Source organism: Prosopis cineraria, unplaced genomic scaffold (genome assembly GCF_029017545.1).
Source record: "Prosopis cineraria cultivar Desert tree isolate PC_DT_omini unplaced genomic scaffold, ASM2901754v1 PC3, whole genome shotgun sequence".
Taxonomy (NCBI): domain Eukaryota; kingdom Viridiplantae; phylum Streptophyta; class Magnoliopsida; order Fabales; family Fabaceae; genus Prosopis; species Prosopis cineraria.
This window is the reverse complement of record NW_026555334.1, coordinates 43,157,696-43,178,694: the sequence shown is the minus strand read 5'-3', so window position 1 is coordinate 43,178,694 and position 20,999 is coordinate 43,157,696. Positions and strand designations below refer to the sequence as shown.

The 20,999-nt window shown below is 35.1% G+C and overlaps 3 protein-coding genes and 1 long non-coding RNA gene across 5 annotated transcripts; 2 read left to right on the top strand and 2 right to left on the bottom strand.

The window, feature by feature from the left end:
- Positions 1–979: 979 nt before the first annotated feature.
- Positions 980–3,392, bottom strand: LOC129307345 (uncharacterized). The gene is made up of 2 exons (XR_008592342.1): positions 3,257–3,392; positions 980–1,217 (listed from the first exon to the last, which is right to left on the bottom strand). It is a non-coding gene; the product is annotated as an uncharacterized LOC129307345 (long non-coding RNA).
- A 3,609-nt stretch (positions 3,393–7,001) lies between these two features.
- On the top strand, positions 7,002–7,917 carry LOC129307027 (ethylene-responsive transcription factor ERF094-like). Its single transcript, XM_054947882.1, has one exon. The coding sequence runs from the start codon at positions 7,037–7,039 to the stop codon at positions 7,763–7,765; it is 729 nt and encodes a 242-aa protein (XP_054803857.1). The 5' UTR covers positions 7,002–7,036; the 3' UTR covers positions 7,766–7,917.
- Positions 7,918–14,617: 6,700 nt separating this feature from the next.
- LOC129305707 (inorganic phosphate transporter 1-4-like) lies at positions 14,618–16,805 on the top strand. Its single transcript, XM_054945716.1, is given in 2 exon segments — positions 14,618–16,292; positions 16,295–16,805. Coding segments are annotated over 2 exon segments (1,563 nt in total). The 5' UTR covers positions 14,618–15,106; the 3' UTR covers positions 16,672–16,805.
- Positions 16,806–18,044: 1,239 nt separating this feature from the next.
- LOC129305708 (actin-depolymerizing factor) lies at positions 18,045–20,766 on the bottom strand. Of its 2 annotated transcripts, none has more exons than XM_054945717.1 (3): positions 20,520–20,761; positions 19,724–19,989; positions 18,045–18,438 (listed from the first exon to the last, which is right to left on the bottom strand). In XM_054945717.1, exons 1-3 carry the CDS (start codon positions 20,541–20,543, stop codon positions 18,288–18,290), a joined length of 441 nt encoding a protein of 146 aa, XP_054801692.1. In that variant the 5' UTR covers positions 20,544–20,761; the 3' UTR covers positions 18,045–18,287. The 2 variants fall into 2 exon arrangements, with proteins under 2 accessions (XP_054801692.1, XP_054801693.1); XM_054945718.1 differs by having other exon boundaries at positions 18,427–18,568; positions 20,520–20,766.
- Between the last annotated feature and the right edge of the window lie 233 nt (positions 20,767–20,999).

The following is a 20,999-nucleotide window of genomic DNA, read 5'->3' as shown; positions in this document are numbered from 1 at the left end:
CCTTTTAACACCATTAGTGATTTAATTGAAAATAAGTATAAGTATATTAAGTATATACATTTTTTCTCATCTTATTTCTTTTCTTTTCCTTTTTTTCTTGTTGGCTCCCAATCCTGAGAGGCTGAGACGTACGTGCCCAACAAATTTGAGAATATATGCACGTCAATTTTTTTGTTTATGTACGCCTATCTGATGTTGATGTTATTATTTTGGATTTGTACAGTATACTGTTGAGTTCAATTGTATAGAGCTACTCCGACGTGACTTTCTTCCTCTCATATATAAAGTCTGAATCCTTTATTTTACGTGATCAGATCTTATTACTGAGTCAGCTTCAGTGATCAATCATCAAATTCTAACGGCCAAACCCAAATTATCAGAATAATTCTTCTAAACGGCAATAGTTTTGTAAAGTCTTTTTTTTTTTTTGAATAGGCACTGCTACAAAAAAAAAACCTTTAATAATGCTTAAAATTTTAATTTCATGAAATTTATAAAACACTGCAAATTTTAAAATTATCTAAATTTTTAGGTGATGATTTATTAATTAATGGGATGTTCTATAAGATTGGAAGCAATAGTGGCGTTTCCTTCAAAAAACGCCACATATAATACCCTTTTTAAAACAAAAAAAAAAAAAAGAAAGGTGGAGTTCAGTTATTGGATAAATGTCGCCTCCCCCTGCAAAGAGAGGTAACGTTTCTTCATAAGATACGCCGCCTCCGTTTTCTTTTTTATTAAAAAAAATTAACAAGCTTTAATTTTTAATATATATAATCTTTAATATAGCTATCAATTTAAATATATAAATTTTTTTAGTAAATCAAACATTATAATAAATATATAATTTTATTTACACAATTAATATAAGTAAATAATCAATTTCAAATTATATAAAACTTCAACAAATTTAGCAAGATTATAAAATAAAAATTAAGGATAAATAAAAAACATAAATTACTGAGATATAATACATCAATAACAAACTAAATAGGCTCCATTAATTATGACATGAGAATGTTTCAGGACAGAGTAGTAAGTCTAACTTGCGGATTAGAAATGTGGTAATAAAGATTGGAATAAAATGGGAAAAATGGTAATTTATATAATAAAGGTAGAATAAAATGGGGGAAATTGCAACACCAAAGAAAAGCTAACTTGACTTGAGTCGTGTTCTTCAAAGCAACAAGCCATCACTTGGCATCCCACTACTATACCTGCAGAGCATATACAATTTTCACTTAGAAATTAATTTTAATGGTAGATGAACAAATTCAATATGCTGCAAGGGAGACATGAAAAATTCCCATCATGCATCCCCATACTCTTTATTTAGGGATTAAGGAGTAATAACTACAGTCATATATATAGTAAACACAAATGGTAATCAGTTGATTCGCGTGAGCTGTATATATGCGACTATGGGTGAGTAGATTTTTTTACTAACTAGAAAATTTCATTTATAAAGGAGCTTATAAAGGTATAAGGAAAACGTTGAAGTCATGCAAATAGCAAAAGGCCACAAGAAACGAACACGAATATACTTTTGTTTTCTTTTTATACTAAAATCTACAAATATGTTTTTATAATAAAAAGCTGCATTATACGTAATATTATTCCTTTTTCTTTCCTAAGGAAAGACAAATATATCACAGATAAACGATTACAAGACATAAAAGAGCCAAGGAAATCAAGAGTAAGATTTCCCAGGCCATACCAAAATCACACAAGTACATGAAACAAACGGAAAATGAAAAAACAAGACAATTAACAAACACTAACAAAAAGTAAATTGGAGGATCATAAGATCGATTTTGATTTAAATTCCAATACAGAGAACCCAAGAGAACCAGAAATCAAGGCATTTAAAAGTTGGAGCTGTGTGCAGATAATATTCCTGGCATTTAAAAGTTTACAGTCAACCCTCTTAATTTAATAGAAAATATATCACCTAATGACAGTTAAATATAAAAGTTAACTGTGCATTGATTCTATGATAATTCTGAATTTAAATAAAAGAATTTTAAATATACCGTCAACTTTGTCTAGCCACATCACAACCGTGGTTGTCATGGGATCATTCCCATTCGTGTTGCAACTTACTAATTTTAGATTGAGAGATGGATGTAAGACCAAGTTTTGATCAATTATCAGAAGCAGAAACGTGTGTGTCTGTATGAATGTGGTGAGTGAGGAAGTTTACTTTACCCCTCAAATACTTTGGCAAGAAATGGCATGAGCATTTCTAGGCTATGCTCTGCCTTATCAATGTTCATGTTCATCACTTGCTCTGATAGTTCTTCGGCTACACCAAAATAATCATTCCAAGTGCGATCCAGAGGACTTCAAAAATCGACTTGCAACATTTCATCCCAAAAAAGAAATCATTCCAGTCCAGCAAGACAGCTGAGAGAGCTTCAGAAGGCTTTATCCAGGGAAAAAATCCGTATTGTGTAATAAAAAACAAGGCAAGTCATTTGTCCAACGTAAAAATGCGCGCGCGCGCGCGCGCGCGTGTTGGTAGTTCAAAGATGAGAAATTAATCTCGCTTACACTAGTCTTTTCATAAGAAAGCTTCAACAGTACTTGAACCGTCTAATGGAAGATCCCCCTACTATAGGTAGCATGCAGAAGTTACAAGGCATCGCAGACTCAAAATTAAGGAAAATCTGAATTCGCTAGATTTATCCACAAGTCATATAGCATCAGAGTTCAGACCATGACTAAACAATTAAATTATTAAAATAGCAAGCAATACAAGCAATAATAAGAAAAGAAAACAAAGATCAACGTCACCTACGGAAGCGAACTCATGGCCTGGAAGAATACCCTCTATCTCCTTCAGCTGAATGAAACTTTACATTTTACACGGAAACATCTCATCAAACAAAACATCTTTACTTTTGATGCTCTATACAAGAAAAACTAAAGAACCTATTGAAAAATTGTTGCAAACTCAACAAAATTCAAGCTGTGAATTCATATTCCTAAAATATAAACAATAAACAAAAGCCTCAGCCACCAAATTTACTGTAGTTTGCAAGGCAAAGGGAGACAACAAACTCATGAAATTGTGACATGAAATAGAAGAGATAGAGGAAGTGAGGAACCCAGATCATTACTTAAAACGCGTATTCCGTCAGATCTTCAACCAGTTGGTACCGATGACAAGTTCAAATTTGGAGTAGAGGAAATACAAGGTCCCATTTACGCTTCAGAAAAGAAAATGAAGAAGAAAAGGCAGAGAGAGACTTACGGAGTAGCAGAGTCATCGTCGGTAGAGCGGGCAAGCAAAGAAGGTGAAGCTGGCAAGCTTCAACTCAGCAAAGAGGATGAGATAGAGAACGCCACAAAGACGTTTAATTTAGTGTGAAACGCCACCTATTATGAATTTTTTTTAAACGTAAGAACCATTTCCATGAAGCTTTTCAATTTATTTTAAATAAATTCCTTAAGTGGTAGCATTTTAAGAACCTCCATCTCTCTTAAACAGAAATTATAATAAAAAAAACTTAATAACCAAAAAAATGAAAAAAAGATATATATATATATATATATAATAATAATAAATAAAATCTCTTAGGTGGCGTTTATTGACCCTACAAACGCCACCTAAGTTGACTTAAATAATATTTTCTTTTAAAAAATAAAATTTTACGTAAAACATATAAATATAAGAAAAATGAATATTAAAATAATAATATATTAAAAACTCTAAGCTGGCGTCTTTTGACTATCCAAACGCCACCTAAGTGCATTTGAATAAAATATTCTTTTAAAAATAATATTTAAAATAAAATAAATGAGCAAATAATTAAAGCACCTTTATGTGGCGTTTCTTGAAACTGAAACGCCACCTAAGGATATTTTTAAAGTAATATTTAACATAAAATAAATATCCTAATGCTTGAAAAAATAAAAAATATATAAACATAAATATATTTCCAAAAGAAATAATTCTGAATTAAATATAGTCCAATTATTTTATTATTAATTAATAAAAAAAGTTATATAAATAATAAAAGTAAGTATAATAATAAAATAGAATATTTAATTTATAACAAAATAGAGAGGTGGCATTTTTAAATTCAAGAATCCCTAATCTGTGATTTTAATTGTTAAATAATAATTATAATAAATTATTAATACTAATTAAATAGTTATAATAAAATAATCATCTAAGTTAATAGAAAATGCAAAAATAATAATAAATTAGAGAGCTAGCATTTTTAAGCTCTTGAAATGTTACATCTCTACTTTTAATTATTAAATACTATTATATATTAATTATTAATAGTTATTAAATAATTGTAATAAAGTCTAATCTAATATGAAAAAATAAATTAATAATTTAATAACAAAGCAAAGAGGTGGTATTTTTAAATTTAAGAAACACCACCTATTTGATTTTAATTATTAAATAATATATATTATTTATTAAAGTAGAGAAGTGGCGTTTTTAAATTTAAAAAATGCCTCCTCTGTACTTTTATTAAATAATTATTATTAATTATTAATACTAATTAAATAATTATGCTTAAATAATTATTTAATTTAATAAAATAAAAATATTTAATTAATAATAAAGTAGAGGTGTGGTAATTACTAGTTTTAGAAATGCCACCACACTCCCTTTTATTATTAAATAATATTATATATTAGTTATTAGTATTTATTATAATAAATCTTAATTTAATATGATAAAATAAATTGTTAATATAATAACAAAGCAAGCCACCCCTTTGATTTTAATTATTAAAGAACATATATTAATTATTAAAATAGAAAAGTGGCATTCCTAAATTTAGGAAACACCACCTCTTTGTTTTTAATTATTTAATAATAATTATTATTAAAATTATAAATAAAAAATAATTTATAAGTGATAACATTTTAAATAAGAAACGCTGCGTAAGGTTTTTGACTTTAATTTTAATAATGTTTTACTTTTTTATAATTACAAAATGTATATTATTAAATTTTCTTTTTATAGTAGTAAGAGAATAGATTGGCAGAATAACTTGACAGAGTAGAAATTTGAAGGAACGACGATGCATTAATACTTGGCGCATGCATGCTCCGCCCCTTGCTCTCGTAATTCAAGACAGGTGAAATTATTCAACAAAGAATCACGTAGTCTGACGTCACCTTCACACATGTCTTGTACTTTGTCTTTGAATGTGAAATAAAAGCCAGACGATCTGATTGACCAACTCAAATTCTTGTCGTCCCGCACACATAAAAAAGAAAGAAAGAAAAATGGCCGCATCGAATGAAGTAAATTGTCAAATATCTGCCCAGTTGCAGAGGGTGCATGCATTGCCCTACCCCCTTTTTAAATAAATAAATAAAATTAAAACCCATTACGTTATTATTGTTGGTCAAGTTGTTCATACTTTAATCCCTGCTTTGTCTTAATGCTTTCCCTTTCAGAATATAATAATTCGTTCAAAGCTTTTTGCGTTCTCCTTTCTCATCTTCAATTATTGCAATGCCACTACCCCTTTCATAGATTTCTTTTTAAAAGTTATTAATATACATAACGACACTTGATCGGTCCGTGGAAGCTGAAATAATGGTCCGAGGACCTTGTTAATAAGATTGGGGCTTTGTCGTAAAAAAAAAAATAATAAATAAAATTGGAGCTTTGTTTTGAAGTTTAATTAATTGTGTTTGCATGCTGCCTATAATATTTGTCATATATTAATGCAAGAACCCTGCCTATGAGAACTTGAAGACATATTCTGAGGGCCTGATAGGCGGTATTCAAGCATTAGAACTGAATCCGTGGAAGGCTATTATTGACTGGTTTTTGAAATGGTCTTTATTTTTAACTTAGCCAGCTGTACAGAGTAAGTGCAACGTAAAAGAAAATAGAAATGGGAAAGCTTTCTTTTTATGAATATTATTTCGTTATCAATTAAACATGTACCAATCACAGCATCCTATAAAAGAATTTGGGCACGTACGCCTGATGCATCACTACCATATATATTCCGGGCGATCGAGAAAAAAAGATTACATGGTTACACACACCTTCTTTTGGAATTCAAAGAAAAATTGATCGGATACAAACATATACAAGTTGTAACTAATTATTCTTTGAAGATGGGGATGCGTTTACGTACATATATTTTAATTTACTCTGGTAGGTGATCAGTGATTAGTCCTCATCGTCGTGATGAATTGAAGACGATTGCAACTTTAACAATTACACATTAACAAAAGGAAGTTTTCTTTTGTGTGTGTGTGGAGAAATTGGACTTTCCGTTTCGTCATTCAACATTCTTTGAAAGTCACAGTAGCAATATCGGTTGTTCCCCCATTTGTTTTGATGTCAGCAGTTCTTAATATGGATATGTACTGCGGTTAAGAGAACGATTAATTAAGATTGTTCTGGGCAAGAAACTCAATCAGACCACGTCGTTTTCCTCTTTGTATTTCCATGTGTTGGCACTGTAAATGTCACTAAAAAATGATATTTAATTTGGAAAACACATAATAATTATACGATTGATATGAAAAATTAGAATGAATAATAATGTGCAACCATAATTTAGAAAAAACAACAATGAGTAAAAAAGAATTGATTCTAGGAGGTTAACGGATTACATGTAAAACAATGAGAAGGGCGGTCAAGAGTGTGATGGCAGGGCTCGCGAATGATTCCACAGAAGTGCAAGTTTTGTGTCCGTTTGGAGCTGCCCACGTTGCTACAATGTTTGACTCACGTGCGAATTAATCGAGACGATAGATACCCTTCCATATTTAATTACTTTCTATATCTAATCCTAACGATAACGGGACTGATCACCCAGCCCTCGTGTCCTTCCTATTTTAGCCCATCGATAATGACACGAAACTAAACACATCCTCCCTCGCCAATAATCTCGAATTCTCTTCCTCCTTCCTTTCTTTTTCTATTTAATTAATAAATCACGGGTTTCTAAGTTGAATGATATTTTCCTCGTTTTGGGAGTGATCGGTACAAAAGGAAGCGAGTGGGGCGTGTGGTCGTTCAAAGCCAGCCAGCAACATGGATTTCTTCCTTCATCGGTTCCAAAATCAAGAGCCATCCCCTGCAAATTCCAATTCCTCTGTTTCTGAACAAGCATTCAGCTGGGAAGACTTCTTCACCTTCAACTCCAGTGACCACTCATCCTCTCAATACAGTTCTGTGGGAGCAATTGAATCGCAAGAAGTCTCCTCACAAGTGGAAGTGGCCGATACTAATAATGCATCCTCATCGCCGACATCAAAACAACATCAGGGTGGTGGCAGCAGCAGTAAGAAAGACAAGAGGCCGTACAGGGGAGTGAGGAGGAGGCCGTGGGGGAAATTCGCGGCGGAGATAAGGGACTCCACGAGAAACGGGGTGAGAGTGTGGATCGGAACGTTCGATACGGCGGAGGCGGCGGCCCTGGCGTACGACCAGGCAGCTTTTTGCATGAAGGGGTCGCTGGCGGTGCTGAATTTCCCGGAGCAGGTGGTGAGGGAATCGCTGGAAAGGATGGCGAGCAAGCCATGGGAGGAAGGTTCGTCGCCTGTGTTGGCCCTCAAGAGAAAGCACAGCCTGAGACCCAGGTCGTCGTCGTCGTCGTCGTCGTCGTCGTCGTCTTTGTCCAATCCTAAAAAGCCCAGGAACAGTAACAGCTCCTGCTGCAGGGACGGCCATGCTTCCGAGAACGTGCTTGTCTTGGAGGATTTGGGGGCTGAATATTTGGACCATCTCTTGAGCTTGACCTCTCCCGAGTTTGTTTCCTAGCGCACGGTTCGTTTTGTCCTTCTCATTCAATCCTTTCATCGCCTCTTGTTCGTCTCCTATCTCTCCTCTCCACCCAGGCACAATGGGTCCAATCGTCCCAAGCATATTGCCATATTTTTGTCAATAAAAACTAAAATGCAAGTCCTTGTTTCTCCCCATATTTTACTTTTTGTATATTATTCGTAGCTGAAGAAGAATAATATAACCGCACAGCCAATCACGTCAACCAAAACTCCCCCTCTCCCTTTCTTGGCATCGAAAGGGAAATCCACGAGGCTAACAATAACAGCACAACTTTTGAGACAAATACATCTGCCAATAATTAAATAACACAACTCCCATGAGAAATGCATCGTGAAATGTCATGGTCGATAAGAACATACAGTCCATTGGGAGGGGCTTGCGCAATTTAAAGGATATCCCGCAATCATAATAATTAATTGAGAGAATCCTCGTTTGCAAAATTTATTCGCACCAAAGTTAATAACAAGTCTTATTTAAAAAAAATTAATTTATATTTTTATTTTAACAATAATGTATTTTGTATTAATCTTTATTTGTGAATAAATTTTTTGAGTGACCCTAATGTAATTCTCTTAATTAATTAAATTTCCTTTTTCAATTGTGCCATGGCTTTTTTTATTTTACTTTTGTGTGGTGAAATTGAAAACTATAAATTTGTGCATTGTGAAAACACTCTGAATTCTGTCCTTTTCTCAATCATCACCCTTTATCAAATTTATAATTTAAATAAATTTATTTAATAAAATAAAATTAATGATGATGATTGAGAATTGAAGAGAGAGGGAAAAAAAAGTGGGGACACCTAGGGCCTCTTTTGAAATTTGTTTTAAGAACAGTTTTCTATTCTCAAGAATAAAAAAATAAAAAAATCTGTTTGATAATGTGTTTTTAAAAAATATTTTAGAGAATAAAAAAATAAAATATTGTTCTGGAAAACAGAAAAATAAAAATAACTTTTAAGTGTTCTATAATTATTGTTCTAAAAAATAAGAGAGAATGAAAAAATACTTATTTTTATTATTTTTTTATTCTCAAAACATATTCTGTAGAATATTAATTTTTAAAATAATAAAATAAAAATAATTTCAAACGGCTACCACTCTCCGAAACTCACCGGGCAGAAATCACAATAATTCAAGCTTGCCAATTCATGTGTAAATCGGGAAACGTGAGTGACGTGTCGTTGTGTTACTCGAGTAATCCAACACTATTCTCCCCCCTGAATCATGCCATGTCCTAAGACGCCCATATAAGATGAGGCCTGACTCTGAAGTGTAGGAAAGTGAGGGATTCTGGTGATGCCCCGTGAATGACACGATATTGGTGGAGGCCCGTTGAGGAGCCTTTTTTTTTTATTTTGTTTTTTTCCTCTCTTTTGGTGAGGGAGTTTGGTTGGGTTTTCATTTTTTTGTTTTGTTTTACCTGTAATTTCATCCTATCCACTTTTCAGGGGACATTACGTCGGAGGCCAATTTTTTCCTGATGACCAAGGGGCTTTCCAGTTTCAGTTGCCACCACCACTGAACGTATCGAAATGACATGGCACTGTCTTTCAAATGGTTCTTCACCCTATTTCAATTTTCAACACTAGATTAGTAGGATTATATAATCTTTTCAGTATATCAAATTTGTATTTCATATTTCTTCCATCTCACATTATATAATATTTTAAAAAAATTAACATTTCAAAATATAAAATATTTTTTTAAAAATAAAATTTTATTAATGATACTTTTTAATATTAACATTCATATATATTCTCTCTCTTTAATATTCTTTTATAAATAAAATATTAAATAAAAAATATTTTTAAAAATTTATATTTTTGTTTTGTAAGAGTAAAATTATAAATATATTTAATAAATTTTATTAATATGTGTGATTTTATTTAAAAAATTTTTATAATTTTAGATGAAAAAAATAATTTTTTACCAAAAATCAGAAGGTATATCAAATAAATTATGTCCAGGTAACAAGAGGTCAGAAAGAGACAAGTGGAGACGTCAACACGGATTGAATCTTTACTTCCCAAGCTATCCAATATTAACCCAATCCATAAACTTGCGTCCAACATTTTTATGAGAAATAAATAATTAATTTTTTGCTAGAAATTAAAATAAATAATTGTTCACACAAATCAGGAAATACAATTAAGATTAATAAAGATATTAGATTTTTTAATGCTCTTGTTGATAGTAGTATATCCGACATAGTGATGGTGTATTTAATGGTGTAAACTTGATTGTGCTAGTTTAATTAATGAATGTGAAAAGGGAAAATTTTAATAAACGTATATGGTGCAATAAAAAGATTCGCATTTAATATGCGATCCTTTCACATCTCACGTACGTTTCGTTTCAAGTTTGTTATGACTTCCGTTCCGAGTTCCGAGTCCAGCACGCCCCTTGTTTGTTTTGCTCTCCCTCCCCCTCCTCTTGTTCTCAAATATATATATATATATATATATATGGATAATAATGATAATGATGGTCCACATTAGTGATCTAATCGCAATGTTAAAGGGTTTAAAAGAAGCTAAGCACCAGCCCACGAACCCCATGGCGTGCCAGGGTTCCATTTCCATATTTCGTGATGAAGGCATTTTGATCAGCTAAACAAGCAAGAGTTGGGAAATCTAATGAAGATGCACTCTACACTAACACCTTCACGAAAATCACGTCATGTGGCGCACCGCAGGGTATATATAGCACATCAAGGTTTGTGATTTTTAAGCTATCTATATATATATATTTATGATGTGCGCCTGTCTATATACTTTCCATCACTTCACAAAATATAAGTTTATATATAGCACGGCAAAAGTTTGTGCTTTTTAACCTTCCTCCGTGTTCTACTTCTATTTGAAAGGGATGGCTTATCGGCGTTGGAACTTTTTATTTGTACTGATTAATGCCAATATATGTGTATAGCAAAAATAAAATGATAAAAATACTCAGTGAATGGAACAAAAATAGCCAATTAGATGAGGGAAGGTGGACCTGGCAATTGCCAGCTGGTGGTCCACCCGAATCTACTCCTCATGCGGCTTTGCGTTAGCATCACGTATATTACACACACGAACATCTCTTTTCGCACATGAGCTCTCGAATCTTCATTTTGAAGCCAACAATAACACCTTCTCTCTCCGTGTGTAGTCTCGTCCACCGAAGTCACTCGGTCTCCTGATGATGATAGTTTATGCTCGAGATTTTTTAAGGTCATTGATCTGCCTTCCTCATTCACTACATGCCCAGCTGGGAATTCCCATTCATCACTCATTTATATCTCAAAGGAAACCATACCATGCTGCGCCTTCAAACGACAACGCGCTCCCAAACTTCTAAGTTCAAATTAAGCACTCAAATCGATCCGAATCTTCCGTCGTTGGAGGCCACGTACGTGCGCACATAATGGGTTCTCTCGATTCTTCCTCCAAGGATTCAATGAGTGATCTACGTCACTTAAACTAAGTATTCCAATTATAGTCATTATATTTCATCCATATTTAAAAATTATTAAAATATATCTTTTTAAAAAAAATTCAAAACAAATATCATAATTAGAATACTTACAAACTACCAAATATTTGGTAGCTTGTCCAAAAATTTAAAACAATTATATGACAGAATCTTAAACCGTCTTTCAATGAAATTAAATGATAATGTGTCACATGAGACACTTATTCAATGAATATATATAACCACTCACTGAATCGGCTAAATCTTTTATTCTTATTATAAGATATTGTGATGAGTACAAGTCTAACGGGAGAATATATCCTAAAAGATTAACCTATTATGAGGGAGAACTCTTTAAATTTATAAGCCCCATATCACTTGTGAGACTTCTCGATGTGAGACTTGTGATAATATCACCTCATCAAGAGGTGATGTCCTTAGCGACTTCACTCTATGACACTTCACTCGACCTTTGGCCAATCAAAACCTTCTATGAGTAGTTCTCTCTATGACATCAGCCTCTTAATAAAAGTACCGATGTGATGAGCACAAACTCAAAGGGAGAATTACTTATCCCAAAAGATTAATCTATTAGAAGGAAGAGCCCTTTAAACTTATAAACTCCACACTACTTGAGGTTTCCTGAGATGTGATTCGTGACAGATACTAGAATTAAAGAGAAATTATTCAATTATTAATTTTGTCTAAAAATAATAAATAAATTTTTATCTATATTTAAATAAAAATGTTTAAAATTTGCCTTAATTAACTTATTAGTTAATGACTTTAAATATGAATAACATTGAACAAAATTAATTAATTTTATATCAAGTCACTTATAATAAGGATTATTTATATCTTATAGAAAATGTCTTACAGTAAAAATAGGAGGGATTATGGTGTGGGCAATCGATGGTTGCTCTCTTACTGGAGGGACGCATGATGATCTCTGGGATTTTGGTTTTTAACTTGTCAAGAGTTAGTCAAATTAATTTTATAAAAACTAGTCATTATAACATGATTTGTATTTGAATATATTTTTGAAAAATCAGTTTAATTAACTAAAAGTCTAAAAGTTATTTTGGAAACAACTCAAATTAGCTTTTGTAATTAAAAAGTAATTTAAAATTGTTCAAAAATAAAAGTAGCTCTTAAAAAGTAACATATTTGCTCTTGGCAAATTGAGTTTGCTCAAAAAAAAAAAAAGAGCTTTTGGCAAATTGAGTTTTAGAAGCAGTGGAAGTAGACTTCCTAAAACAAAAAAAGATTACCCAACCAGCTTCTGTCAAGTGATAATTTTTCAAAAGGATATTTGACAGTCAAAAAGGTTGAACGCAATCACACATGCCCTACCTGCCTGTTTGGATAGAGTAGCTAATCAATTTTGAGGTAGAATAATCAATTTTAATAGAATTTATCCAAACAGCCAATATTTTGAGCTAAAAATCATTTTTTTGATTAAGCTGCCCCCAAGAGCTTCTTTGAATCAATTTTTACCATTAGAACCAATATTACCCTCTCTCAGATTCTCATTTTTGGCCTCTCCTGTCACGGTATCTTATGCCTTCCTGTGCCATGTCTCTGCATTCTCAAATTTGCCATTCCAGCTCCGCTATGTCGTCGAGGGTTGGTGGTTGTGGTGGTGGTGAAATGGGTTTTGCAGCGGAGAGAGCTGTGGTTGTGGTGGTGGAGGAAACTAGCGGTGGCGGAGAAGGAGGAGGAGTGAGGTCTGCATTGGAGAGATAGAGAAGATTGTCGATGGAAAAGGAGTTCAAATACATATCCATTGACGATCGTCCGAAGAAGAGATCTGAGAGGATGTGTGGCGCGAGTCTGGCTCCTTTGTGTGGCATTCTCACATCTTAAAGCACTGAGAAGAAGAGAGGAGGCGTGGAAGGTTTTAAATTAATAACGCAAATGACCATGGGATGGGGATGAGAGCACGTGCAAGGAGAGAGAGTGAATGTTAATATTAATATGATTTTCTGGCCAAAAAAATATTAATATAATTTAAATTTTTATAATTAATCAAATATATAAATTAAACAATATATTTTATTTCTTAAATAAATTTTAAAAAATTTAATAATATTATATACAATTTTATTAATAATTTAATTTAAAAAACAATATCTTTTATGATAATTTGTATTGCTAAAATTGATTTTGACTAAATCATCCAAACATTTTTAATTTTGTTAAAATAAATTTTTAAAAAATAATATTCAAACAGATTACATTTTTACATAATTATATATAATTATAATTAATTATATTAATTAATTATATTCAATTGAAATTCAAACAAGTTCGCTGTATAATTTCACAAAAGATAGGAACATAAAAGGGTAATGAAAGTAGAGTCATGGAACCATATAATGAGGATGAATATAAGTTTGATTGTTCATTTTTTTTGAAAAAAAGTTAGATTCAATGAAATGTAAAATTTATTTATTTTTTGAATAAAGATTCAATCAATGCAATGTATAATTTGATGCATGTGTAGTTTAAACAAGAAAGAACATTGTCATCAAAGGCGGATGACACGAACGCCGGGAAGAACTAAAAAGGGTGCAATTGAAGCGCGGCCGTAGAAGTCTCCATTATACTTCTACCGTTCTACGTACGTCCCTCGACCGTTTCATTATAATAATAATTTAAATTACTCCAACTCAAAACGGTCCCCAAAATTGATTTATAGAAATTAAATAAAACTGAATACACAGTCCGTGACGATGTGTATAAACATAACACAAAAGGTATTGAATTTACTTTAAAAAAAAAAATAGGATCGATCGATGTCATGAATGGCAGATATATTTATTACATTTTGATATAAGTATGCAAATATTCATTACAGTGTGGGCAGATATTTGAACCTCAAGAAAAACCAAATTCCCTTTCATTCAACTAAATGATACGAAGAAGGAACGCAGAGGATGGTTCAAAGCAGGCATGGCTCTGGAACACACGGGTGATAAAGGGAGAGGGAGTGAATACTGAAGAGTGACAGAGAAGACGAACAAGTGTGAGCAGGAAGGAGAGGGAAGCGACGTCGTAAAGGAAGGATTGACTGGGGCGAAGAGGGTGGCGAAAATGGTGGGAGTATATGCCCGTGGAATATCTGAAGAGCTGTTCCTTAGAATGTGTTATATGGTTCTCTATAAATCCATCCCCTTTCTTCTCGCTTCTTTTCGCACACCACTTGTTATTCTCCTCTTCCTTCCCTCTATACTTCACTCCTTTCACACTCTCTCCTTTCTCCATTTCCTCCCACTCATCACAGGTACGTTCCTCCACTTCCTTCTTCTCACTCCATTTCTTTAATTTTCTCTTTACATTCTCCCCCATGCATGCCCTCTTCTCTTTCACATTTCATCATACGCCAACCATTACATGTTTTCCTTGCATTCTACATATTCGTCTCCACGTCCCCATATCTGTTCTGTTTTTAACAAAGAGTTTAGTAACTCGCTGTTTTTTGGAAACTTTGATTAGTTTTGTCATGATTTTTCATTTGGGTTTCCTTTCTGGGTAGGGTTGTTTCCTTTTTACTTATCAACCGCAACGCGTTCTTTCTTCCATTAAAAACCGCTCTCATTATGTTCTGAAACTAGAAGTGCCTTGGATCATGGCATTTTCTTACCGTTAATCTAATCATGAATTTCGGATCTTTTTTCCCCCCGTGGCGTTGACCTCAGTGATCCATGGATCACAGGTATAACAAAATGCCAACATGGTGTGCATGTCTGTTGATAATGGAATCTTCGCTTCCCATTAGTGTCGGTTGAGCCGCAAATACTTATCAAGAAACTCATGATTATGCAGAGAAAGGAACTCGTGACTAGGGCTGCCGCTCATGGCCGGGGATCAGGCACAAGTGCTGAATGCACTGGATGTTGCGAAAACACAATGGTATCATTTTACGGCCATCATCGTGGCTGGAATGGGCTTCTTCACGGACGCATATGATTTGTTCAGCATATCCCTGGTCACCAAGTTACTCGGCCGCGTATACTACTACGTGGAAGGTTCACCGAAACCCGGTACTTTGCCTCCTAATGTGGCGGCCGCCGTTAACGGCGTCGCGTTCTGCGGAACCATCTCCGGTCAGCTCTTCTTTGGGTGGCTGGGTGACAAATTGGGGCGCAAGAAAGTGTACGGCATGACTCTCTTGACGATGATCATATGCTCTCTTTGTTCGGGCCTCTCTTTTGGACACACGTCAAAATCGGTGATGGTCACTCTCTGCTTCTTCCGATTCTGGCTTGGTTTTGGTATTGGCGGAGACTACCCTCTTTCTGCTACCATCATGTCAGAGTATTCGAGCAAGAAGACTCGGGGTGCCTTCATTTCTGCTGTCTTTGCGATGCAGGGTTTTGGAATTCTGGCTGCTGGTATCCTCGCAATCATCTTGTCTGGTGCGTTCAAGTCGAATTTTCCAGCTCCAACTTACGAGGTTGATCCAGCAGGTTCAACTGTTCTACAGGCAGATTTTGTATGGAGGATGATGTTGATGGCGGGAGCGGTGCCTGCTGTTTTGACTTTTTACTCGAGAATCAAGATGCCGGAGACTGCTCGTTACACTGCGCTCGTCGCCAAGAATGCCGAGCGAGCTGCAGCTGACATGGCTAAAGTTCTCCAGGTGGAAATTGCATCGGAGCCTAAGGTGGAGGAGCCTAACAGGGTTAAACCGTATGGGATGTTCTCCAAGGAATTTCTGAGTCGTCATGGGCTCCACTTGCTGGGAACTACAAGCTCATGGTTCTTGCTTGACATTGCATATTACAGCCAAAATCTGTTCCAGAAAGATATATTCAGCGCTGTTGGTTGGATTCCTCCAGCCAAGACCATGAATGCCCTGGAGGAGATGTTCTTTATCGCAAAGGCTCAAACACTGATTGCTCTCTGCGGTTCTGTTCCGGGGTACTGGTTTACGGTGGCCTTCATTGATAGAATAGGAAGATTTTGGATTCAACTGGGCGGGTTCTTCTTCATGACTCTGTTTATGTTTGCTCTTGCCATTCCTTACGACCACTGGACTCACGGGGAAATAGAATAGGGTTTGTGGTGATGTATTCCCTCACCTTCTTCTTTGCCAATTTTGGGCCTAATTCTACCACATTTGTGGTACCGGCAGAGGTTTTCCCGGCTAGATTCCGATCTACTTGCCACGGGATATCGTCGGCGTCGGGAAAATTGGGAGCTATTGTGGGTGCATTTGGGTTCTTGTATTTGGCACAGAGCAAGGACCCAAGCAAGACAGACGCAGGGTACCCTCCGGGGATTGGAGTGAAGAATTCGCTTATTGCGTTGGGCGTCGTTAGCGTGTTGGGATTCTTCTGTACTTTCTTGGTGCCTGAGACGAGGGGAAGATCTTTGGAGGAAATATCTGGTGAGAATCAAGAACTAGAAGGAAGTTGATCAACGTAGAGTGCTGCTAGCGCCCAGAGGAGTCTTGTTAGTTGTCATTTTGATCAAGCTTTCTCCTCCTTTTTTCGCCTGCCTATCTGTAGCTTTTTTTTTTTTTAATACAATATCACAATGTAACTTTAGTCTCAGAGATTAATTAATAAACATTTTTCCCATTACTGTTCTGTTCCCACGTTTTCTCTCACAATTTTTTTTCGTTCTCTGCAAATCCGCTGCGTTAGAATGTTTGAATCCAAGTGAGGATAAGAACAGCAAATTTTTTTCTAATAGAACCACTAATCCTGACACGTGCTACATTTTGCGTGACGTTAAATATTGATGCCACTCAGTTATTCACACAAACTCCCACCTCATCTTGCCACTAAAGCTATTTATTCATAGATCCCATTTTCACCCAGATTTTCCTAATACCCTTGACTTGAACGTTTTAGAAGACGACATAATTGCTGCTGCAACAAATTTTATTTGTTTGAGACCGCATGCCTAGCCTAAGGGCTAAGAATTGATCAAAGGGAAGAAAATTAAGTTGAAACCACTACATTTTTTTTTTTTTATCACCAAACATGGTGCACCCCGAGTAAAGACACTTCAGTATCATTTCAAGACTCCCGCATGGAAAAATAACTCAACGGCACATTCGCATTTTCTGCCTTTTTATTCCATTACTGATCTCAAAAGGACACGTAATTGGGTTTTGTGGACCCAATGCCACTACATTCGTTGTCCCAGCTGAAGGTTTCCTCACAAGATTACAGTCCACAGAGCTTGTTCAGTTTCATAGCAGCTAAAAGCTATGGTGCCTGACTTTGGGGTTCTCCTACAGCATCATTAGCGTTTAAGAATCAATTCATCGTTCAGGGATTTTGAATTGGACAAATTTAGATCCAAGAAGGATTTTTGGGCTCTACCTTTTCTTATTTGATTCATCATTGTAAAAATATCTCGAGTTCCAACGACCATATAGAGACTACAGCCCACAGTCTTTTTTATCTCCAGTATTCTCTTAGCTATTCCAAGCACTGATCTCGAGCAATTACTCAAGACCCCTTCCATTATTTCTTAACTAGAAGCATTAAATTCCTTTTCCCTCTTTAAAGGGTTTCTACATAAAGTTAAAACGAGCCATATTCTTTTTACTTTGATATAAGTCGTATGACAGATGCTGTGCCCTGCAGACACCTAGCCGGTGCAAGAGCTCAGCACATGTTTGTCTGATTGCTCGCAATGTACAGATGCCACGCTTATATACTCCATTGAGAGTTACCACGGCATCTCTTTGCTTCAAAACCTTAGTTAGGCTTCCATAAGCATCTACTGATGAGGCAAATAAAATTTAGATTTCTCCTTCTTTTTTCACTAGTATATGGTGTAACAACCATACTTCCATAATATAAGGCATATTAGGTTTTTCAATGTTGAGTTCACAGAGAACCGTCAAGCAAACTGAAATTTGTAGCAACAACTGACACAAGCCCAGTTTATAAGCCGTTAGGTTCATATCTAAAGATAATCATATCTCCGGGGCCATATGGGCTATATATATGCTTTACGCATGACAAAGCACGGAAAGTAACTCATTGTAACAAGTAGCCCAGAAAACAGAAATTTCAATTTGCACGTTCTCTGAGCACTTCGAGATCCATTTCTGTCGGGTCAGTAGCCTGGATTTCATAGTGGACACCATCTAATTCACGTCTAAACCTGTCTTTAGATGTGGCATACAGCATCTTGGAACGGATTCGAGAGGTTGAAGGGGACCTGACAAAAAAAAAAAATATATATATATATATATATATATCATATAATCCATCACTAAGGATTATATCTCAATGGCATATTCATGGAAAGGCACTTGCAATGACAAGTATAACAGGACGGGCGACCAACCCTGGTGAGATATGCAAATGATAACTGAAATAAACGATGTAGCAAAATGTAGCAAAGTATCGGGGGTACATAATAAATACTATGCAGACATTATAGGCAAGTATTGGTCAGAACAGCCTTCCTTGCTATTCCCAGAACAAATAGGTGGAAACATTTAAAACCCTATACTTGATTCATAGGTATCTGACTCAAACCATAAAATATCTCACTCAAGTTTCTTGGTACGCAACAGCACACATTCCAACTAACAGCGATGTCTCCAAATTAGGTTGTGCAAAGGCCTCAAGTCCCTAGAACTAACTAGCCATGAAGAAGTGTCCAAATTAAGGGGGATTTTGTAGCTGCAGTAGTTACTAGTTATACTAAAAATGATAAAAATACACAAATTCTGACTACTTGAAATTTGATCTTTCAGCTAAAACAATGAACCGGAAACCTTAGAAGCACTAATAAATTGTATAAAGAAGAAACACTCAAGTCACTCTAAGACGGACAAGGGATTGAGTGAAGTTTTAATTAATAATAAGAGAGCTGATTATTTAAGCATGTAGATTAGATGCATCATGCATGCATGGCTTCATCTAAGACTATCTTTTATAATCACGGGCACTGGTAGCAAGTCAACAGCCCTATCTGAAATTTATATGGTTGAGTTCACGCCTAAAATGCAGAAGATAATGATCCTGAACAAATCGATGTCTGACAACAGCAAATAAAATGAAATGGAAAATTTTGGCTTCAGAGATCAGAATTGGGGGGAAAACTCAAGTATACTGATATAGGAAGTCGTAACTGAAGTCGTAACTTCAAAAAAACAGTATCAAATCAATAATAATATATTTTGCCCTAGAACATGAAACTGATAGATATATGGCATCATAAATAAATATAATCAGAAAACTTGCAAAGAATGCCACTAAACATATATTGACATAGCATGGCAAGCAAGTTCATCCTGCAGAGCACAAAATATCACAGGCAGTATGTCATGTGCTGCGCGAAAATAGCTTCTTGCACAGGGAAATGCATATTAGATCAAGTGTTAGTGGCTGTTTCTCCCTAATTTCAGTAATTAATTGTGCAGTCTGCGTTGGTCATAGAAAATTACAGCTTTCTAAAGGAAAGACAGAAAGAGAGAGGTACGGGATAAACTAACCATGCAATGAAGAATATTTTACTCTTTTGGCAGTTTTCTGAAGTCACAAAATCAAAGTCATAAACAGCATATCTGCAATCATTCTCAGGCAAGGATGCGGTGAAATCATCATAGTTCTCAACTGGACTACCAGTCTTCTCGACAACAACCTCTCTTTTCTTTTCATCAACCTTAAAGATCACATATCGATATACCTTCTTTCGCTTCAATTCCATAAAGGTGTTTTTGCTGTGATCAGCAACACCCATGCCCGATGAAGCATTTGACTGAAAGCAAGATGAATGTGTTATGACTATAGGTGACAGGTTGATTTGTAGTAACGCAACAAAACCAAAGTTTTATGAGAAGCTGCGAGAACTGTCTACTTATGATGGGATGTAATAAATTAATAACAATCAAGGAGGCAATTGTCTAAACTACGTTAAAAAAGCAAGAAACCAAAATAATACTATCAAATGAAAGGTGAAAAGTAGGCTGCCACAAGACCCTGGCTTCTAAAAGTTAAGTTTCGAAGTAAAACGATTTATTGTTCCATCAAAATTCTCATATAAAGGAAACCGACGCGCAATATATAATCTTGTAGCCTTAAAAGAAATTAATAATCATGGGAAATCCACCTATTAATTCCTTGGGAAAGCTTAGAGTCATTGGAGAGTGAACAGGCTTAAAAATTGCAAATATCGCTGAAGAGAAAACCAAGTGATATCTCCAAAGACACGATTTGTCAGAATCAAACAATCAGTGAGTGCGACGAACTAATAAATAAATAAATAAATAAAAGAGTTGATATCTATACCCGACTGAATCCTCTGAAAGACATTGCTGGCAGCAAAAAATAACAGTAGCAAAAGCGACGATGACAATCACAAAACTTCGAGTTGAAGAAATACAAAGGAGAAGAAGAAAAATAGAACTTGGAGAGGTGAGGAAGCCCCCGCTAAATGACTAAAGATTATAAAGAGTCAAGGGAAGGTTTTAACTTCTATGAGAAAAAACAGAGAACGAATCCGGCAGATGGTTAAATGCAGCGGAACTAATCCTATGGGGGAAAAAAAAATCTAAAATACGTTTTATGCCCCAACATTAAAGAGAGGGACGGTGCGTCGTAGCAACGCAAAGCCAAGTTGGATGCAGTGGAATTGAGGGACGTTGACCCCGCAATTGATGTGGATCTCTGCTTTTTGTTGAGCGGGTAGGGACCATCAGCCTACACCTATCAGATACGGCCACGTCTATGCTGACGTTCTCTGTAAACGAATCTCCACCGTCCTCGGGC

Coding starts and splice junctions, on each gene's coding strand:
- LOC129307027 (XM_054947882.1), top strand. CDS start 7,037: ATGGATTTCTTCCTTCATCGGTTCCAAAATCAAGAGCCATCCCCTGCA.
- LOC129305708 (XM_054945717.1), bottom strand. CDS start 20,543: ATGTCTTTCAGAGGATTCAGTCGG. Junction 19,990..20,519: donor CTTTCAGAGGATTCAGTCGG/GTATAGATATCA, acceptor TCTTGCTTTCAG/TCAAATGCTTCATCGGGCAT. Junction 18,439..19,723: donor AAAATATTCTTCATTGCATG/GTTAGTTTATCC, acceptor TTTTTTTGTCAG/GTCCCCTTCAACCTCTCGAA.